This window comes from Sitophilus oryzae, unplaced genomic scaffold (genome assembly GCF_002938485.1).
Source record: "Sitophilus oryzae breed Bouriz unplaced genomic scaffold, Soryzae_2.0 scaffold_1974_pilon_pilon, whole genome shotgun sequence".
Taxonomy (NCBI): domain Eukaryota; kingdom Metazoa; phylum Arthropoda; class Insecta; order Coleoptera; family Curculionidae; genus Sitophilus; species Sitophilus oryzae.
In genome coordinates, this window is record NW_022146695.1 from 1,544,296 (window position 1) to 1,566,676 (window position 22,381).

Sequence of the window (22,381 nt, forward strand, 5' to 3'; positions counted from 1 at the left end):
AAGACTCGTTAGGAAGGAAAGATTATTGGGAATTCATAAGGCCGTGAGAAGTAAGATTACGCTAGCCAGTGACCGGATGAAAGCTCGTTACGACCTCAGAGCTAATTTTACGGGATTTCAACAGGACGATAGGTATGGTTGTATAACCCACAGCGCAAGAAAGGAAGGTCCCCAAAGTTAACTCCAGCATGGGAAGGTCCTTATACAGTCATCAAGAGGATAAATGATGTGTACCGGATTCAACGCAGCCCTAGAAGTAAGATGAAAGTAGTTCATCTGGATCGATTGAAGAGATACCAGACAGGAAACCTTGATCGGGACGATCAAATTTGAGAAGGGGGCAATGTCAAGAAAAATGGCGCATCCGCCAGAAATTAAAATGTATTACTGGTTGCCTGCACAACCGCAACGTATCCGCCAGAAATTAAAAGACTTTTTCAGGCGCCATCTTTTAGTCAAGTCGAGAAGTAAGGGAATCAGACAATAGAATTGTCTGGTATGAAGAAGTACGCTTTCCGAGAGAATTGGGAAATTTCGAGAAGCAGTCAATAGAGTATATAAGCCGGAGCCATCGACAACTGAGACAGTTTTTGAAATTTGAATATACCGCGTGGAAATTGAAAATCGGACAATTTGGTGAAGGAATCTTAGTTTGTTGTGTGTTATAAGTTAGTAATTGTGTATAAAGTGAGAAAATAAATTCGTTAAGTATTTTATCGTGAGTTTAAATTAGTGGACCCACGGAATCCGTAACAATATGATGTAGGGTAGACGTGGGGTAGACTCAATAATTTTTTGTTTTATTTTACGTTGACAATAAATGTTGGTAGTTATTAAAATTGTTATAAAAATATACCGTATGATCGAAAAAAAACGGCGTCCAGTTGGCTGGGAAATGACGATCGATGACATTTCCCATATAAATTTACATATAAATTGACAGCGATCTTCATTTCCTAGCCATCGTTGACGCCGTTTTTTCTCGATCATACGGTATAATTCTAATAAAAATATATAAGTTATAATAATATTATTCATTAACACAAACATCCGACACGCTACTGAAGTAGGTAAGTCAAACTGACGTATTTAAATTCTTTGACATCTATGACAAGTAGTAAATAAAAGCAAAAATGGAAAGAAAAATATATAATTAGTTAATTTTAAGCGAATTTCATAAATGATCGGTTTACTACACGTATTTATATTATACAGGGTGGTCCGAACTGTATTCCGGAAACTTCGGCAGTATATTCTGCAGATAAAAATAAGTAAAAAAGTTCGCATAAATGTATGTCCTAAAATGCTTAGTCTCAGAGATACAGGGTGTTGAAGTTTTATTTTTATTTCGATTTTTTCTAAATAATTTCTAAAATAAGGTCAATATATGAGAAATTTGATTTTGATGTCAATATGACTCCTACTAGTAGAGGGCGCCACCTACGTGTGTTTTAACTGTTTTGAAGCGTAATAACTTTTTGTCCGTACCTGTATAAAACTACCGAGCGAAAAAATATACATCACTGTGATTTTTTACGTAAAAAATATCTCTTTGTAAAAATCGCTACGAGCAACCGTTCTTAAGATATTTAGATTGGAAATAGTAAATACATGTCATTATTGACGAAAAATAAACACGTCGAGTAGATAGTTATTTCACTGAAATACCTGATAAATTTGGGAAATTTTTATTTTTTTAAATTAATCATAATTTTTGTGCAAATAATGATGATAAAACAATTTCTGTTGAACATTTGACACAAAAACATTTCAAATTTATGATTTGAGTCTAATACCTATTTAGTCAACATGTTTAATTTATGTCAATGATGACAGGTATTGATAATTTCTATTCCAAATATCTCGAAAACCATTACTCGTAGTGGTTTTTACCAAGAGATCTTTTTCATGTAAAAAACGTCGTAAATGTATATTTTTTTACTCAGTAGTTTTATACAGGTACAGACGAAAAGTTATTACTCTTCAAACCAGTTAAAAAATATGTAGGTGGCGCCCTCTACTAGTAGGAGTCATATTGACATCAAAATCAAATTTCTCATGTCAAGAAACTCCCAGACACCAATTTTCATCCAAATATTGACGTTACTTCAGAAATTATTTGGAACAAATCGAAATAAAAATGAAACTTCTACACCCTGTATCTCCGAAACTAAGCATTTTAGGATATACATTTATACGAACTTTTTTACTTACTTTTATCTGCAGAATATGTTGCAGAAGTTTCCGGAATACAGTTCGGACCACCCTGTATAGTCTTACTTACTAGCGAAAAATTATTCTATTTCCCTCGATTTTTGACCGAGATCTACCGCACGCTACACAACCAACTACATTTTTCGATAAATCGCAATAGTGTACTATTTAAGTTCTGCAACAACAAAAATCCTTCTAAACAATTATCAGTAGTAGAATAAATAATAAATAACATAAAATAAGCTCAGTAAAGACTGACCAATCCACAAAAATTAAATCAAATTCAAATGTGTCAAATGAATCGTCAAAGAGAACTGTCAAGGATCCCCACCCTAGAGTCCTCTATCCGTCCACCATGCATGAGTACATGGATATAGCGTTATACTCCTTCCTTAATATTTTTATTTAAAGAATTTAATAAAATATTTTCGTACTTTTATGCTGGCCGTAAGAGCTTTACTATTATACCCAGACGTTAAAATAACTTTTTTATATTGTCAGTAACGCTTGAAAAAATTATGATAAAATAAAAAGTCACAATAATGAATTTTTAAACAATTTTTTAAATACATTTTTTACGAATGTCTCTTAGGAGGTTCCACAATGTTTAATCGTATCTGATTGTATAACTTTGGTTCAGTTTAACTTTACTGTTTTGTCGTTCATCAAAATCCATTGATCCTGAATTCCATACACATCAAAAGCAACTTTATAACTCATTTTTGTATAATCTGTTCATTCTCATTTTACTTTGAGTTAGGTATAAACATTTTACATATCATTTTTACGTATATTTCGCACCCAGGTAGACAGCTAAATATATGCCTGACCGTTTTCTGTTTTTATGAGCAGATTATTCAAAAAGACCCTAAATTTTAATATTCATAAGTGCGGTCTACGTACGAAATAATTTTCTAATTAATTCCGAATTCTTGTTCATCCGCGAGAGAAAGAGATGAAAACGAGATTGAGTAACAGATTGTAGTAAGTATCTAATCATTATATTTTGCATAATTTTGATTTTAAATTGTTAATTTGTTAACATTTTTATTTTTCGACCATCCATCAACAATAACGGGACAAAGAAACACTTTAATAATAAATTTACTTGTTACTGAATAAGGTGAATAAGTTTTCAATAGATGGTAGACAGGAAAATATATTATGTGACCTCAACGGCAGGAAAAACGGGCACCTTAAAATTTTGATGTATTTTAAAGTTAAATATATTTTGTTTTAGTGCGCCGATTTTGATGATTTTTTAAGCAATGTGTAGCTAAATTATTTGACTTTTTAGTACCTCTGTCCAGGGCCGTTCCTGGCGAGCGTGCAGTGCGTGCATGCACGTAGGCGCAACATTTTGGGGGCGCAAAATCAAAGGGTCAATCAGTACTTTGTAACAAAAAACCGATACGCTTTCTTGTCAATAAACAAATACTTAAACCATCATAGGATAAAGTTTGCTCAGCGTCTTTTTTCCGTTGGCCGCACCGAATAAACAAGTCTAGGGCAATCTGTCGCCAACACATTGATCTCATCTATTTATTTTTCATTTTATGGAAAGCACTGTTCATTAAAATGTTGTATCCTATGTTATAGGGCTTGTTTCTCTCTACAATTTCCTGTCTCACAATGTACCGTTTGTGTCGGGGAAGGGATCATAGTTTCATAGTTGTCGATTTTCGAAAGAAATCAGTACATGTAAAGTACGTCTGCTGGATCTGTGTCTATGAAAGGAATGCGGACAAAAAACATTTAAATCAACAGCAATATACTTTATACGTCGACTTGACGAGTACGTCACCGCAAATCGCTCCACCCACTCATTTTATTGGTTACTTGCAAATTTGTCGAATTTTTGTTGGGATGGGACGCGTCGTCTAATTTTTACGAAAAACATCGAGATAATATCGTTTCCCCTCTCACGGATACCCCGTAGCTATAGAACGAACAGACGTACTGTATAATATTTCGTATATTTTTCATTTTATTGATACTATGGAAAGCACTGTTCATTAAAATGTTGTATCCTATGTTATAGGGCTTGTTTCTCTCTACATTTTCCTGTCTCACAATGTACTGTTTGTGTCGGGGAAGGGATCATAGTTTCATAGTTGTCGATTTTCGAAAGAAATCACTACATGTATATTATTTCGTATTTTTTTCATTTTATTGATTTTATGGAAAGCACTGTTTATTAAAATGTTGTATCCTATGTTATAGGGCTTGTTTCTCTCTACAATTTCCTGTCTCACAATGACATACGTAATAGACACCCTAATTGAAACAAATACGATTTTTTTTCCATTTTCTTTTATTATTATTTTTCTTAAAAAACAACGTTTTATCTACCAAGCGTAATATCTAGATGACAGTCCTCCGTATACACTGGGTACGTAAGAACTGAGAAGACCTCCTCCAGCTGAAGCCGAGGACGAAGCTGAAGCATACGATCCATAACCACTACCATATGCACTCTTGTATCCACCTCCAAAAGAGCTGGAATATAGTCCGGATCCGCTACCGTATGTGCTGTATCCAACTCCGTAATTTGATGAAGAATCACTGACAGCATGGACAGCTACTGGGGCAGCTTCGACAGAATAATGGGCAGTTTCGACAGCTACTGGGGCAGTGTGGACAGCTACTGGTGCACTGTGGACAGCTACTGGAGTTGCTACCTGTAACAGATTAAATGTTGATTAGATGATCTTTTGAAACAAAACTAAAATAAACTTGGAACGCTGTAAACACGTGGAGCAACGGATGTAGACTGACCCAAGTCTACAAGACAGGCGGGGAGCGGCGGGAGGAATTTTGATACGGGCGAAGAGTGGGCCAACTGATATATTTATATTCTTTAAACTGTGGTAGTATTGCTTGATGAGTAATACTGGTGACATTATCAATATATCCGATTATCACATTAACTAAATCTTGCTACAGACTACAGTATAAATATTACTTCACCATTACCAGAAATAATAAATAATTATATGATGAAGTTTTTTAAAGGTGCATATTATAGTTTTAGATGTGCATAAAAATATAAGCACTAGTTGATTAAAACAAGTATAAAGTATATCGTACAAATATACTACTACGGATTGGAACTATGTTGTCTTACCGGAACATATACTGGTTTCTCTACTTCCACTGGTACAGTCCTGGTCACAGTAACCGGATAAGGTTGAGGTACAGCCACTGTCTTGGTGACGTGCACTGGGTAGGGTTGTGGTACAGGTACAGTCTTGGTGACAGTCACAGGGTACGGTTTGGGTACTTCAACAGTTTTGGTCACATGTACAGGGTAGGGCTGAGGTACAGGAACTGCTACCGGTTTGGTAACAGTTTGAATTTCATGGGTGTGGGTGTGGGTATGGGTGACTTGACCTTCAGAGTCTAGGCCGCTGTAACCTTTGTTGTATACTGCTGCGTTGTTGTAGTTTGATGATGCGGAGTTGTAACCGCTACCGTATCCATATCCGGAGCCGTATCCATAACCACTTTCATAATTATTTTTATATCCACTTCCATAGCCACTTCCATAACTACTTTTATAACCACTCCCATAACCTGTTAAGAAATGTCAAAATTAGCTAAAATTTCTTTTAAATATTGTCAAACCAAAATTTAGAAAGTTAGACAGACTTATAGATAAAGGAAACAAATTTAGATTGGAAAGCCCGGCAAAATTTTGGGTCGCAAAATTGTTTTGGGTCGCGACCGTTATACGCGATCTTCCGCTGCTATAGCCGTTGCTAAGAACAACCATAACAGAAATAATTTTCACTTGTCAAAGTCAGAATCTTCAGAAATTATAAAATCTTTCAAAATTTAAACCGCCCTCATTGAAAAAATGCCGAAAAGTATTTAAAGCGTTCATTCCCAAGGTAATTATTGCGATCTTGTGAGTTTAATTTAAACTTTATTTACTCAAGCCCGTGATAACGGTGAAAAAGTGGCATTAAAAACTTAAAAAGCTGTGTTGTGAACTGCAAAAACCATCGTGGATCGTGGTATAACGTCGGTTTCGAATGTTTCATAGGTATTTCATACATGTCCTTATATAAAATAAAGTTTCTTGTATGCAAAACACTATTTTATATACAAAATTAAAAGAAAATAATAATAAATTTGAATATACAATATTTAACGACATAATTCCGGAAAAAGCCCAACCGATCCGAAATTATCAAAAGCTTTGGGTCGCGACCGTTGCAAGAATAGCGTCAAATAGTGTTTTTCTACGACTGCTATGTAAAACCATTGCCTGGAAACTTATAGGTCTGTTCGTTTTCCTGTTATTATCGATTCTGAATCGTCCTAGAACTCTCCAGGGCATGCGCAAATGAAATAATGTCTTCATATTTCCTTCTGCGCAGACACATCACAATTTTAGGACGGTTCAGAATCGGTAATAACAGGAAAACGAAAAAAGCTTATATGGTGAAATTTTGATAAAATAATTTAGTACACACTAAAAACACAGTATGTCGCTAGTGGTAGGAAAAATAATTTTTAGAGGTTACTAGTTTATTTGATTGCCTGTGATATGCATATACAGGGTGTTTCCTAATTAATCTAAAAAATAAAAAAAATCGTTAGAAAACGAATTAAGGCGGGCTCTTAATAAGTATATTTATTTTTTTCTCGACAACCGTTTGACGAACAAGAAAAACTCAAAAGATCAATTTTGTTGAAAAAGGATGGCCAGTCAAGAAAAAAATATATTTTCTTTAAAAAAGCAGTGGTGTACCATTTATGTTAAGCAAAAAATTGTTTTTTTTTTTAATTTTTAACACCCTGTAGATCGGAAAGGAAGTACTTTAGACCCAATGGTTATATAAAAATTGTTTTAAGAACACATGAGGAATCACACCATAATTTTTTTACACTATTTCGAAAACACCCTGTATATTGTCAACTTGACAATGACGGCTGATAAATCAAAAATTACCTTTTCTGTGAAAAAAAGCCCGATTTTCGCAGGAAAAATTTTGGTTTTTATTGAATTTGGGCCTGCGTCTGCAAATACTGGTTTGTTTTTTTAATTTTCTATCTATCTAAATTTTAAATGTCATAGTCAGAAATAGTTTTATTATTTATTAACTGTAAAAATGGTGTTTTCTTGTTGTGTGGCATCTTGCAAAGGAACTAACAAAACTGCAAAAAGGGTCTTGTTCTTGTGCAGAACAGGTCCCCACGAAATCGTGGTTTTTTTAATTTTTAATGTGGATCCCATAGTTAATGGAATGGTTTAAAAGAAAAAAATTGTTGGATGAACCACTTTTTCTACGAAAAAAAATAATTGAAAATTCACTTAAATTTTCACTACATTTCAATGCGAAAACTCCCTATTATAACCTTCATAAAGACAGTAAAATACAAGGTTATGCACAGTGTTGCCATACTCACCTTGTGTAAAATCGACGAAAACGTTCTACTTTATATTCATTTTTTTTACATTTAGTACGCACTTTAAGAACACGAAAAATTAAAAATATAATAAACGAGGCAAAACAAAAACACTATAAAAATAAATTGACAATAAAATCATTACACAGTATTTAGCACAATTGTTTAAAAATATATTTTTCCCGGATTTGTTCAGTAAGATTCCGAAATCGATGTGATCTGCGTACTTCCAAACACTCCCCACCAACCTAACCTAACCAATGCATTAACACCCCCAAATAACCAGGCTAACCAATGCATTAACACCCTCCAAATAACCAGACTAACGAATGCATTACCACCCTCCAAATAACCAGAATATCTAACCTAACCTAACCAATGCATTAACATCCCCAAATAACCAGACTAACCAATGCATTAACACCCTCCAAATCACCAGGCTAACCAATGCATTAACACCCTCCAAATAATCAGGCTAACCAATGCATTACCACCCTCCAAATAACCAGCCTATCTAACCTAACCTAACCAATGCATTAACACCCCCAAATAACCAGGCTAACCAATGCATTAACACCCTCCAAATAACCATGCTAACCAATGCATTACCACCCTCCAAATAACCAGGCTAACCAATGCATTAACACCCCCAAATAACCAGGCTAACCAATGCATTAACACCCTCCAAATAACCAGGCTAACCAATGCATTACCACCCTCCAAATAACCAGGCTAACCATTGCATTAACACCCTCCAAATAACCAGGCTAACCAATGCATTACCACCTTCCAAATAACCAGGCTAACCTAATTGAGCCTAATGACAAAACTTCATTGATTACGCGTCGAAAAACAGTATATATTAAAAAAACTTATATTTTCGTAGAACCTGAAAAATCCGCAAATTTTATTTCAGAAATTGCTTTAAAATAATCCACACTAACGAATAAGCTACTAGACAGTTCAATTTTTGTTGCACTAAAGTGATAACTTACCGTTTTAAGTCCCTCCACAACAACTTTATTTCAGAAGAAAATCATATAAAGTAATTTTATTGACAACGTCGCAAATTCTATACGAAGGCCATAGATGACATACCGATGATCGATTAACTGTCAATCGAAAAAGTCATAAAATTGCTAGCTTGAGCTGATGTAAATAAATATATTTTCTTAATTTTTATGCTTACAAAGAAGATTCGTTACATTTTTGTGCTTAAATTAGATCATTCCACGTCTATATAAGGTAATAAAGTACTAATATGTGATGTTTTTACTGAATCCGTCTAGAAAATTTAACATATTTACTGTCCGTCGCCTGTACCTAAAATACGTTTTTTTGCCGCTTTTTAAAGATAAAACACATTCATCCAACAATTTTTATGCTTAAAAATATTCAGTTTAAGATAATCTTGCAAAAAAATCCCAAAAAAGTGTTAAATGCGTGGGGACCTATTGTGCACCTTATGTATCTTAGATAAAAGTATGTATCTTAGATAAAAGAAAAATATATGGTATGTATTCGTTATTTGATTTTTTTTCGTTCGCTTTAAAATCTATAAATCTCGGTCTATTCATTAGACAGCTAGTCGACTTACGATCATTTACATGAAACTCTGTAAAATAAATAAGAAAATAAATTGTAAAATATATATATTCTTATGTTTTATTGAAGTTACTCTGATATACTAATATATCAGTGTAACTTTAAAAATAAATCCTTTGAATTCAGATATAAACATAAAAAACATTTACAGCAGAAAAGGCGAAGGCGCTGGGTTAAACGTAGTCTTCACTAAAAACACGGAGGGGCGCTTTGGCCCAAAATTTTACTATTAAGTTTCATATCTATCTTTTATTTATGTGTAAAACGTTAAAAAACGCACGCTAAAGTCAATCTGAAAGTGACGTTTTTCACATATCGTGCGCAAATTTTGTAGTGTGCAATCTTTGCGCACGCTTACTCTTAGTGCATCCAACATGTGTCAATTTTAACATTTTTAACACCTCCAATATTTAGCTGAAACGCCAAACGCAACGCAGCCGTCAGAAAAGTGTCATCATTACATCGCAAATTATTCCACAAAACTGGCAAAAATTGAGTCAGTCTGCTGCTAATTTGTAGTCGTAGAAAAAATAGCGTAAAAACTCGTTCGAAAACTTCTTTGTATACTCGTTCGACTTGTGGCTCTTGCCTGCGGCTCGAGTCAACAAACTGTCGAACTCGTGTGCAAAACGCCGTTTTCGAAACTCGTTGTTTAATATACTATTACATTGTCCTTATGGGCATTTTCCAATCTAAACTTGTTTCATTTATCTATGGACACACTATACTTATCAAAAAAGCTGGACTTACTGTTCGCATTGCCTGAATATGCTGATCCTGATGCTTGAGCACCACTCACGACGTTACTGTATCCATGATCTATGTAGGTGGTTCCTAGATCATAATGTCCAATACTGCGTTTAGCATTAATTTTTTCATCAGCTTTTTTTGTTACGCCAGCAGTAACAAATGCAACCAAATAGACTATTCCCTAAAAATATAATAAATCTTAGAAACTGAAGAGTATAATATATTATTTATTTTTATATATCTAGTTTAAATTGGTATACACTGTCGGCAAGAGAGAGTCTTGGGTCGGTATTTATATGTCAATATGAGTAAACGTTATGACGATCTTGTAAGTCTCTTCTCTTTTTAAAAATATGGAAGTGAAGAAAATGAATTTGCCGTTTTTCTCTTGGTTGCCATTTTATTGAAAAATTGCTCTTTATTCAAAATCTGAGCTAGATAGATATAGGAAACCTTAATATAGTTTGAAAGAGCATTTGAATCTGTTTCGAAATATTTTAAAAAATACAGGGTGTTTGATTTGGATTGGTTTGTTGTTGTTAAAATAAATATTTAAAATAGACCAACAGTTTTTGATACCCCTGTATACATTAAACGAAGCAATCAAATTTTTCAGTAAAGTTTATTTCTTTTGCCTTAAAGTCAGCACAAGAATTAATTCTAAAAAGCAATGTACAGGGTGTTGACAATCTTTTTTATTATATAGCATGCATATATAAATACCTTTAAATACCTTGAAAACCAAAGCGTGTAAATATATTTTTTAACCCCCTTAATAAATGTCTTATTTTGTGTCCAAGGATCCAAATATGGCATAAAATATCGGGTGTCCCATAAGAAAAAATATAACTTTGGTGTGGATCTTAGTTCTGACATACCCTGTACATTTCAAAATAATTTTAAATTATGCACATTGCCTTCCCACATATACCAATAAAATATTTTGTTTTTACATCTTTCTGTTTTCGTATAATTAACCGAGGCGAATGAGGTGCGCCACCCTGTATTTGGACCCGAGAAATACGTATATGAATTTTTTTCACGAAAAAAAAATTGAAAAGTATTGGATTTTTTGAAAAATCTTTCAGGTATCTTACAAGTATTTTATATGAAACACAAAAACTTACCTTTGAATTAGTTCAGTACAAACATTAAAAATTACACACTTTTTCTACACTACACAGAAACACTTTTATATTTCACTAAACACACATTTTGCTGACCATAATATGAAATACAATGGAAGCTAATACCTGTGTTTTGGTGTAGTGTGGTAAAATTATGTAATTATCAATTGCGTAACGTTAAAATTTTTGCTCACATTTTTAAAAAAATATTTTTTTACCACTGGTTTAATTACTAATGAGTCACTTATTTTCACTCCAATTAGAGTACTAAATACACTTATAGTTGATATGCTTCAACGTCAAAGTTAATATCTATTATAGGAAAAGCAAAAATAAATAAAAAAAATCTGAAAATGAAGATATCATTTCACAGCTTCATTCAATAAACTGCTAATTTCATAAAATAAAACTCTTTTCCACCAACAAAAATTATAAATTTTTATTAAAGAACGCTATGTTAATTCAAAAACAAACGTAACAGTATTTTCAACAATGAGTACCATATGATCGAATAAAAACGGTATCAGCGATGGCTATGAAATGAAGATCGCTGTCACTTTATATATGTAAAATTATATGGGAAATGTCATTGATTGTCATTTCATAGCCGTAGCTGATCGCTGACGCCGTTTTTATTCGATCATACGGTATTTGAATAGTAAAAGTTATGTTCTACATAAATATATGTGTGTGTAGATTATAATTATTTTTCTAAATGAGTAGTTATATTTTTACTTGCTAATAATATTTATTCTTTATTTAAATAATATAATTATTTTTTTTTGTTAGATGTTATAATTATTTTTTTTTGTTAGATCCTATACTCTGACATTTTTTTATTTCTTTTTAAAGTTTTCCTCTCCCAGTAATTCCTTTTATTTAGTGATGCTTTTCTAACTTCGAAAAGTATTTAGTAGTTTTATTGTTTAATAATTTATTAATTCAATGAAAATGATAACGAATTATTCGATATTTAACTTAATTAACAAAAATGTTTACTTTTTATGATTTAAAGTTTTTACAAAAACTTACCAGAAATGCTTTCATCTTGACGAAGCACTGTTACGAAACTGAAGGGACCTAATATTGACCAGGATTTGAAAAAATATAGTTTTATACCAGGATCTGAAAAATCCAATGACATCACTACTGGCATTTCAGGTTTTTTGGCCTTTTTGCCTTAATTAAAATATTTTCTTAAATATCAATTAGTTCAGAACGAATTAAAACTTAGCATCTTTTAATAATTTCCTTATCCTTTTTATTTCATATAATAACAATTATCAGAATATATTTGTTTTAAAATATACTTAATTGTTCTAAAAATAAACTAAAGAACGAGGAACTAAATATTAGAATCACTAACATATTTCCTCTGACTACTAAAACAAATTACATAATCGTATACCTATCAAAAATTAAACATAAATTATGTAAATTTTTGGAAATTTTAGAACCATCGAAAAAGAATATCAGTCGGTATTTTTATTTCTTAATTCCTATTATATTTCATATATTTTCCATATTAATTTGTATATTATGAAATATTTTAATCTCTCTTATTTTATTATAACTTTTATTACTTGCTATTTGAATTTAAACTTGAAAAAATTTATTTGTTAACTAAATTAGACCTTTTTGTTTCAGGTAAGAATCATAAGAAAGCAAGAACAATTTGAGATATCCTGGTAAGGTAAACTAAAATTATATTAGAAAAATATTTAAATTAATTTTCAAAATTTTTAGTTTTTAATTTTATTTTAAATCTTTATTGGGCGACCATCTATCCAAAAATAGCCACAACTAAAATGAAGGAGGATACTATTGTTTAGGAAATTGTTATTTTTATTTAGTTCTATCTATTGATCATAGATGTCGCAAGCAGGGAGTCGAATAATTTATTTAATTTTAGAAAATATTGTATATTTTTATTAGTTAAATTGTAAACAATGGTATTTTGTTTTCAATTGCTAAGTTAAAGTCTCCGAAATGTTGTATTTGTACAATTTATTATTTAATTTTGTGTTTTAACTTTTGGCGCCATCTAGGCATGGTAAGACGAACATGCATAGTACAGAATACGTGTTTGTTAAATTTTGATCTGAATTCGATTTAGTTCATCTTTTCTCTTATAGAGAGCGCTTTTGTAGACGAAAAGATCGATTGGGAAGCTGTTTTGTTTTTGTATTAATTTAGATGTTTCTTTAATGATTATTTAGGTTTTAATAGCCAAACTCTGTTACAGTGTTGATAATTATATTTAGTTGAATTATCTAAGCCGATTAAGATATAAAGTAAGTATATATTCTCTATTTTTATTGTAAAATAGTGCAATGTTTATTTCTAACCTCTAACGATGTGTTACCGAGTACAAATTAAAGACTTTCTCGTTCTTTTTAGGGTAAAATGGCATTTATGAACGTAGCAAACTATTTGCAAATTATAGAAAGGGCGTGGAGGTCCTGTAACGGTCAAACTTTATCTATTTTTCTCTCAATTCGACATGATCATGCAAAACTCAAGAACTACCACATCGAGAGCCCTGAGAACATAGTTGAGAAGTTTTTACCGGCCCCTATCGATGAACTTGTCGTATATCATTTAAAGTGTTTGTATTCAATGGGTATAGGAGACTTTTTGACTGCTTATCAATTACAGAGCGCGCTTGTTCAAGCGTTTACAAAGATTTTACAGGCACAAAAGGACGAGAATTGGTCATTGCCTATTATGTACACGATATCCTCTGATTTAAGAGTTATAGCTCAACAGGCTGAGAACCAAAGGGTGGGTGTCAATGATAAACCAGGCGAATATTTGGAGAAAGCAGCAGAATGTCTTATGGGATGTTTTCGAATATGTGCAGCAGATAATCGTACAGATGACAGAGACACCAAAAGAAAAGGAATGATGGCCTTAGTTAACCAACTGTTTAAAGTATATTTTAGGATTAATAAACTGCATTTATGTAAACCTTTAATTAGGGCTATCGAATCCAGTCCTTTCAAAGACACATTTTCACTAAGTCAACAAATTACTTACAGGTATTTTGTTGGTCGGAAGGCTATGTTTGATAGTGACTATAAGGCTGCCGATAAATATTTAAGCTATGCCTTCGAAAATTGTCATAAGTTATCAAGGAAAAATAAAAGATTAATTTTAATATATCTTGTGCCAGTTAAAATGCTTTTAGGATATACTCCAAATAGAGTTGTTCTGGAAAAGTATAATGTTCTGGAATTTTGGGACTTAGTTCAAGCAGTGTGCCAAGGAAATCTAAAGTGGTTTGATGAAATCATGGAGAAACATGAGATATTTTTCATTCATTGTGGTATTTACTTGATAGTAGATAAACTGAAGATTGTAGCTTACAGGAATCTGTTTAAGAAAGTGTATTTGATTCTGAACACTCATCAAATACCGGTAGAATCATTACAGACTGCTCTGGAGTTTTTAGGACAAGATGTAGATTTAGATGAGACACAGTGTATTGTGGCTAATTTAATAAATGAAGGGAAAATTAAAGGTTATATATCGCATCAGCATAGAAAAGTGGTTGTGAGCAAACAAAATCCATTTCCACCATTGACAAGCACTTAGAATTATCAAATTTGTTACTTTTTATAATTTAATGTCTTTTTATTATTTAAAAATTCTGTATATACTTTTTTCAATAAAATGAGTTTTTAAAGTAGTTGGTGTTTTATTAATAAAAATAAATGAATTAATCTTTGCAATGTATATTGAATAATCAAATTTAAATAATAATTTGTTTACTTTTTATCTATTTGGATGCTATTCGAGCGAATAGCTTTTTTTAATAATTTTTTGTTTAGTTGATGTTTGAAGACAATTTGGTGAAGGCGTAAAATATTTTACATATAGGTGTATTTTCTAATAGTGAGTAAACTTTTCATAAAGAGACATAAATATTCTTTTCAGTGATTGGAAATGGTAGTTAGTAAATAAGTTCAGTGGGGATTTGCGATAATTCTGTATACAGGGTTGTTCACCACATACGACACGGTGTATTGTAGCTAAACGATGAGATTTTTACAAATTGTAAGTTTTGGGTTCGATGAAGGACTATTAGAGGTACAATTTAAAAATAATTTTACAGTTACAAGATACAGAGTGTCCCAAATAAGTAAAAAATATCAAAGTTGTATTTTTTTAAAACTGTATATTATTACATTTTTAGTTTCTACGATTAAAATAAAGGTAAATTTGATTAAGGTTTATTATACTTAAACCTTACCGTTTTTGAAATATTTTCAATTTTGTGAAATTGCAGTAAAAATTTTAAGGCTTCATTTCTCCAAGGGTATCAAAGTTTTTAATACTAAATATTTACTGAAGTTTATTTACTGATCAGTTATTGTGTTGCAATAATAAAATAATAATACTACCTTATACAGAGTGTCTAAAAATTTATTTTAAATAATTATTAGCTTCAAACGGCAATAACTTGTTTAATTTAAACGGAACACCTTGTATATTTTACGAGAATCAGATGCACAATTTAATTGTCTATCAAATTACATTATACCATTTTTTACCTATCTCTTTAAGTTTCCGAAGAAAATGCATTTTCTTGTAATTTAGAACTTATTTATCAATATACCCATGGAATATTGACATTTTAGATTATTTTTAAAGATGTACCAAATTTTTAAAGAGTACAGATACTAATATTGTCGATATAATTTGTTTATTTTATTAAAAAATAAAAAAACTGTTTAAATATTTGTTAAAGGGGACCAATTAATATGATTCCAGTATTCAAACTACATTAACTGACTGTTTGCGTTGATTAATAATAATTGCTCCAAATACTAAAAAACTGAATTTTGTATGGGTATTAGACAGTGTGATAAAAAGAAACACCTTAAAAATGATATTTCATTTTTTAATAAATACTTATTTATAACAACAGAGACTTTAATTTGATAACTTATTATTATATTGATTTCTGACTCAAATCCACATTTATTTAGAATAATTTATTAACGAACACAATTAAGTATGTAATTAATTAGTATATGGGCGGAAATAATGGTGTTATATTTAATTATGGTATACTCTTTTATAAAGATTTAAATAGTTTTCTTTTTGCATACAAATGGGCTAGTAATATTATCGTTTTGCTAAAAACGATAATATTACTAGTCTGTACATTTTGTACATTTGTTGCTTTAAAAACAATCTAAAATGTCAATATTCCATTGATATATTGATAAATGAGGTCTAAATTATAAGAAAATGCATTTTATACGAAAACTTGAAGGGATAGGTAAAAAATGGTATAATACAATTTGATAGACAATTTAATTGTGCATCTGATTCTCCTAAAATATACAGGGCATTCTATTTAAATTAAAGAAGTTGTTGCCGTTTGAAGTTAATAATTATTTAAAGTAAATTTTTAGACACTCTCTATAAAGTAGTATTATTTTTATTATTGCAACACAATAACTGATCAATAAATAAACTTCATTAAATATTTAGTATTAAAAACATTGATACCCTTGGAGAAATAAAGCTTTAAAATTTTTACTGCAATTTCACAAAATTGAAAATATTTCAAAAACGTAATGTTTAAGTATAATAAACCTTAATCAAATTTACCTTTATTTTAATCGTAGAAACTAAAAATGTAATAATATACAGGGTGTTCCATTTAAAAAAATACAACTTTGATATTTTTTATTTATTTGGGACACTCTGTATCTTGTAAAAATATTTTTAAATTGTAGCTCTAATGGTCCTTCAACGAACCCCAAACTTACAATTTGTAAAAATCTCATCGTTTAGCTACAATACTCCGTGTCGTATGTGGTGAACAACCCTGTATATTATAATATACAGGGTGGCGCCTCTCATACGTCGCAGAGATTCGAAGGAGAACGAGAGTTTGTTTAGAAATGAAATTTTTGAGCATATGTAGGTTAATTTAGAACACTTTTTAATAATATATACAGGGTGTTCCAGGCTGAGCGTGCATTAGAAGTTTCTAGAGAACTACAACATCTAGCTCTGAGATTTTTTGCACATCACAGTTTCACAACGAGATGTATCGATTAAAAATATTTTCAATATGGCGGCACTTCCGGAAATACCGGAAGTTGACAGCAACTTTCTTATTTTAAATGGGTGCCTCCATTTTTTATTACATACTTAAACTCTCTGTAAAATTTTATGAATTTTGATATTAAACACTCTATGCCTAACACTGACCGTTTTTGAGAAAAAAAAATATTTAAAATATTTGAACGAAAAAAACTGCCTGTCAAAAATATCTGTATAGCCTAAACGTCAAATTTAGTGATTACCACAGCCACTGTGCCATAAAGAGAAAACATGTGGCTATCTATATAAAAAATTAAATTGTTCGAATGTCATAATGGCCTCAGCAGCTGTCATAGAATTGAGCGTCCGGATTGCACAACGACCTTAGCGCGTGGCCGCGGGCAGCCCAGTAGGCAAGCGAGATAGCGACGCGCCGATTTAACAAAATAAATAATTTTAAACCTGCCGTCATTTCGTTAATAATTATCCTAACGTGTTGATTTTTGCATAGAAATACTCATAAGTCTTTAGCGCTTCCGACAAGCCCAAATAACTGGATTATTTTTTATATTTTCGATTTGTTTACATTGCCCGAGCATATTATAACTTTGAGATAAAAATCTCTGTTATAAATTTTGAAACTGACAGATATGAATACTATCATTTAATTAGTCATACATTTAGTTACAACATATTCAAAATTTAGGTCTATCGGTTTATACTAGCAGTAATAACGAGTATAAATAAAAAAATGGTCAGTACAACGCTCGCCGTTTTTAGCGCACGTTCAGCTTTGGTTTTAGTTTTAGCGCTATTTTTACAGAAAATAAATTCTGAACTTTGATCAAATGACAAGAACATTATCATTGCCGATATCTCCTGGTTATAATGTAGTTCTTTTTTCAAAATATTGCATTGTTTTAGCTTAAAAAAAACTTGAATTATGCGGCTTTTTTGCGAGAGCTACCCGCGCTGCGTTAATAAAGAGATGGCTACCCAAGTAGCATTTGGACGTTATCTAACGTCGGGTATACGTCGCGTTCAATAAACCCGACGTCGGGTACCAACGTCGGTTCGACCGCCTGACGACCCTTATTTGCACCTAAATGGGGAATACAGATTCGGGTCGCCTCGACGTCGGTATCTGACCTAATAGGGAATGTAATTCTTCCAATTACCAACGTCATATTACGTTGGATTTTAGTTACTTAAAATTCGTCGCTAAGCACTTACGTTACGTTTGGTTTCATATTCGCTACCAAAAATACATAAAAACCTAACCAAACTACCTAATTACAAATGGATTCATAATCACTCCTCGAATATAACTAGTGCCTATCTAATTTCATATTATAATAATTCTGAATCATTAATCCAGACATCAGTTTTGTCAACGGAAGTCACTTTCTTGATATATCTGGTTAAAATACTCCGCAAAACAACGAGCGCCTTCAAAATTAGGTAGATTTATGAAATAAAAATATCTATAAAAAAGTAACTCGTAAAATATTTTTTTTATTTTCTAGCTGGTTTAATCATAAAACTGTACTGTGGTTCCCCCCAAACTCAACCTTATCAATATTATTCTACTAGAAATCGAAATGTGAATATACGTATATAAAACAAAAAACGATTTTAAAATGGCTGACAATCGGATACGTGTTAAGAATGGCGGATTTCTGTGTCCGACTTAATATGAACTACTAATATACCAATTCCGACCGGGTCTCCAACATTAGTCGTCTCACACGACGTATATAATTCCAACGTACGCCACGTAACCTCACTTTGCGTATCAGTGATTTGTGGATTTGTGCAACTATATTTTAGTTTTTGTTTTCTCCTTAAAAAAATGGGCAGCCACTTTTTTAAGACTAACCTCACATGTCGGAGGAGGATGGGGTCTGCTGGTTTCCTAAGCTAAGAAATGAAATTAAGATGCATCAGTGTAATGCAGCATCTCTTCCAGATAAAAAACATTTACGGGTGGAGGCAAGACATCACTACTACTATTATTATTTTGCAAAAGCCTCGACCTCTTTCTGTAAAATGTAGATGAATGTCTAAATGCCTTTTTAGTGTTTTTTTAGGCATAATAAAAAAATTAAGTTTGTTTACAAAAACTTTTTATTAGGTTATGTTCATGATGTTCATTAGGTCGCAAATGCTACTTAATGGGTTGTATTTACCGACGTAAATAGAGATACGTAAATTAGGTTATAAATATGAACATAAAATAGAACAAAATATAATTGGACGTTACTTTACAGATTATCAGTAAGACGTATCCTATTCGGATAACGGGTAGACGTCGGGCTAGTTCAAGTATATGTACGTCGTGCAAGCCAACGTGGGAACGACGTTGGGAAATTAATAAAAATGGTACGTTGTTATTTTGTACGTCGACAGATCGTTGGATTTACCGACTCGGATCTAACGACGTCGCTTTTAACAGGAAAGCGACGTCATAGGTCGCATCACCAGCACCCGACCTAAATTTGCACAAAGTCTGACGTCGCTTCAGGTCAGATTTAGTTCGAAGTCAGATAGATGCTACTTGGGTATGTACGTCAATCGAAAGACAGTATTTGCGATAGTCTTTTGTTTACACGAAGTATAGAAAATTTTTGCCACAGCTTGTTTACTACCAGTAGTATTTGTGCGTTTTTTTAAATTATTTATTATTAAATAGAGGGAAATGCGACCGAGAAGAAAGGTCAAAAGTTAGTAGAAATCCGGATATGGAAGTGCAATATTTCCAAAAAATCTCGTGACGAGGTAAAATTACAGTCTATTGTGGCTATGATTGACGTACATAGCCATCTCTTTATTAACGCAGCTCCGGTAGCTCTCGCAAAAAAGCCGCATAATTCAAGTTTTTTTAAGCTAAAACGATGCAATATTTTGAAAAAAGGGCTACATTATAACCAGGAGATATCGGCAATGATAATGTTCTTGTCATTTGAACAAAGTTCAGAATTTATTTTCTGTAAAAATAGCGCTAAAACTAAAACTAAAGCTGAACGTGCGCTATAAAAACGGCGAGAGTTATACTGACCATTTTTTTATTTATACTCGTTATTACTGCTAGCATAAACCGATAGACCAAAATTTTGAATATATTGTAACTAAATGTATAACTAATTAAATGATAGTATTCATATCTGTCAGTTTTAAAATTTATAACAGAGATTTTTATCTCAAAGTTATAATATGCTCGGGCAATGTAAACAAATCGAAAATATAAAAAATAATCCAGTTATTTAGGCTTGTCGGAAACGCTAAAGACCCATGAGTATTTCTATGCAAAAATCAACACGATACGATAATTATTAACGAAATGACGGCAGGTTTAAAATTATTTATTTTGTTGAATCCGCGCGTCGCTGTCTCGCTTGCCTACTGGGCTGCCCGCGGCCACGCGCTAAGGTCGTTCTGCAATCCAGACGCTCAATTTTGAGCAATGAAAAAAGTATCATAAAGCATTTTTTTCAAATGGAAATCCACTTTTTTATTTCACTAGTGAAAAGGCTTTTCAATTTGTTACTTTATGACTATACATGTTCCTATATAAATCATTTTTAAATTATTTAAGATTTAGTTTTAAAGCGAATATTTTTTTTGATTCTAACCAGTAGCCTATGAATTTAAACGTCAAGTAATGTAAAACAATAGATCTGGCCATGTCATATTGTGACGCTTTGTTCAAAAAGCAGCACCATTTCCGAGCCAACTTTGCGCTGTTTTTTTTTTCGATCATACGGAATATGTATTAATACCGTATGATCGAATAAAAACGGCATCAGCGATGGCTATGAAATGAAGATCGCTGTCATTTTATATGTAAAATTATATGGGGAATGTCAACGATGTTCATTTCCAAGCCAACTGGACGCCGTTTTTTTTCGATCATACGGTATCAACTATTAAATATCACTAAAGAGCGAAAATACGAGATATATTTTTATAAATATACTTTTTAAACTGTTAAGGGGGGGCAGGCAGTATTTATAATATAGGAAATTCAAATTAATTCGTTTTCTGATAGATGGAAATAAATTGTCTGACCGTTTGACACTTAACGTCAAAGGAAGCTAGATAAAATCAAGAAAAATGAAAAAGGGTGTAGAATTTTGAACATCCTGTATGATTTACGACTACCATATTTATAGCAAAGTAATAACAAACCATCTAAAGTAAATACCTAATACAGTTTCGATTTTGAACAGTTCCTGTATTTTTAATAATTTTATTTAAGTAGGGCTGAAAAATACACATTTTTGCTTTATTTATTTAATATCTCTGACACTATCTAAATATATTTACTCATAGATATCTTAGGATTATGTAAAGTGGTGTGAAAAGAAGCCTAAAATGCAAAATACAGGGTGTTCCACTTAAAAAAAATCATCCAGATCTACTCACACTTTTTTGAGCCACCCTATACAAGTTAAAATATTTTCCTGAAATATATCCTGGTACATACTTTAGGTTTGCACTTAATAAAGAAAATGCTTAAGTTTTTTATTCTAGGAGCTACAAATGTCCGACGCATTATTGCCGGACCATGTATACTGTATAGTATATTTAATATAATTACGAATAAAGTTACGAATAGATCACATAACCTATAGCATATACGATACTGTTACTGTGAGCCTATATAGCATATACAAGTATTATACAACATCTACGTAATTACTTATTTTGAGCAATGTTATAACAATAATCATATATATATATATATATATATATATATATATATATATATATATATATATATATAGCAACATTCTCTTTCATTGTTTATTTAATAAGAAATACCGAGATCCAAAGAAAAGTATACTCATTTCGTAGCTTATGGAAACATTTTATAAATTGAGTAGGAGTGAAACTGGCAAATATTAATCTTCTTGTCGTGGCGCGGGGCTTGCCGAAAAGTCGCTTTCGCAAACTTTTATAATAAGTATGTCTGGGGCGGGGCTCCCCCGGGGGAACAAGGGTATTTATTTTCCGAAAGCACTTTTCAGCGTTTTCGTTTCGACTGAAATAAGAGAGTCGCTTTTGTCGAGCGAGGTATCATTAAAGTGAAATCAAAAAGGGATCAAGCCGAGAATGGTAATCGAGAAGACATATTTTAGTTTAAAGTAAGATTTTTTGGTATTTAAACATTAATTACGATTATTTAATTTATATACAGG

At 31.9% G+C, this 22,381-nt stretch overlaps 3 protein-coding genes across 4 annotated transcripts in view; 2 read left to right on the top strand and 1 right to left on the bottom strand.

The window, feature by feature from the left end:
• Positions 1-22,381, top strand: part of LOC115883641 (disks large 1 tumor suppressor protein) — a 1,010,644-nt gene that overhangs the window by 178,233 nt on the left and 810,030 nt on the right. The gene's annotated exons all lie outside the window — the stretch shown is intronic.
• On the bottom strand, positions 4,548-12,209 carry LOC115883645 (cytadherence high molecular weight protein 3-like). The gene is made up of 4 exons (XM_030902034.1): positions 12,147-12,209; positions 9,988-10,168; positions 5,342-5,790; positions 4,548-4,895 (listed from the first exon to the last, which is right to left on the bottom strand). The coding sequence occupies exons 1-4, from the start codon at positions 12,159-12,161 to the stop codon at positions 4,563-4,565; spliced, it is 978 nt and encodes a 325-aa protein (XP_030757894.1). The 5' UTR covers positions 12,162-12,209; the 3' UTR covers positions 4,548-4,562.
• LOC115883643 (PCI domain-containing protein 2) lies at positions 13,248-14,805 on the top strand. The gene is made up of 2 exons (XM_030902032.1): positions 13,248-13,408; positions 13,515-14,805. The coding sequence occupies exon 2, from the start codon at positions 13,521-13,523 to the stop codon at positions 14,709-14,711; it is 1,191 nt and encodes a 396-aa protein (XP_030757892.1). The 5' UTR covers positions 13,248-13,408; positions 13,515-13,520; the 3' UTR covers positions 14,712-14,805.

What these genes read in the sequence shown, in the direction of transcription:
- LOC115883643 (XM_030902032.1), top strand. Translation starts at nt 13,521, where the DNA reads ATGGCATTTATGAACGTAGCAAACTATTTGCAAATTATAGAAAGGGCG.
- LOC115883645 (XM_030902034.1), bottom strand. An exon ending in ATATTCAGGCAATGCGAACA is followed by an intron (nt 5,791 to 9,987) that starts GTAAGTCCAGCT and finishes ATTTCTTAACAG; the next exon opens with GTTATGGGAGTGGTTATAAA. An exon ending in AGAAACCAGTATATGTTCCG is followed by an intron (nt 4,896 to 5,341) that starts GTAAGACAACAT and finishes AATCTGTTACAG; the next exon opens with GTAGCAACTCCAGTAGCTGT.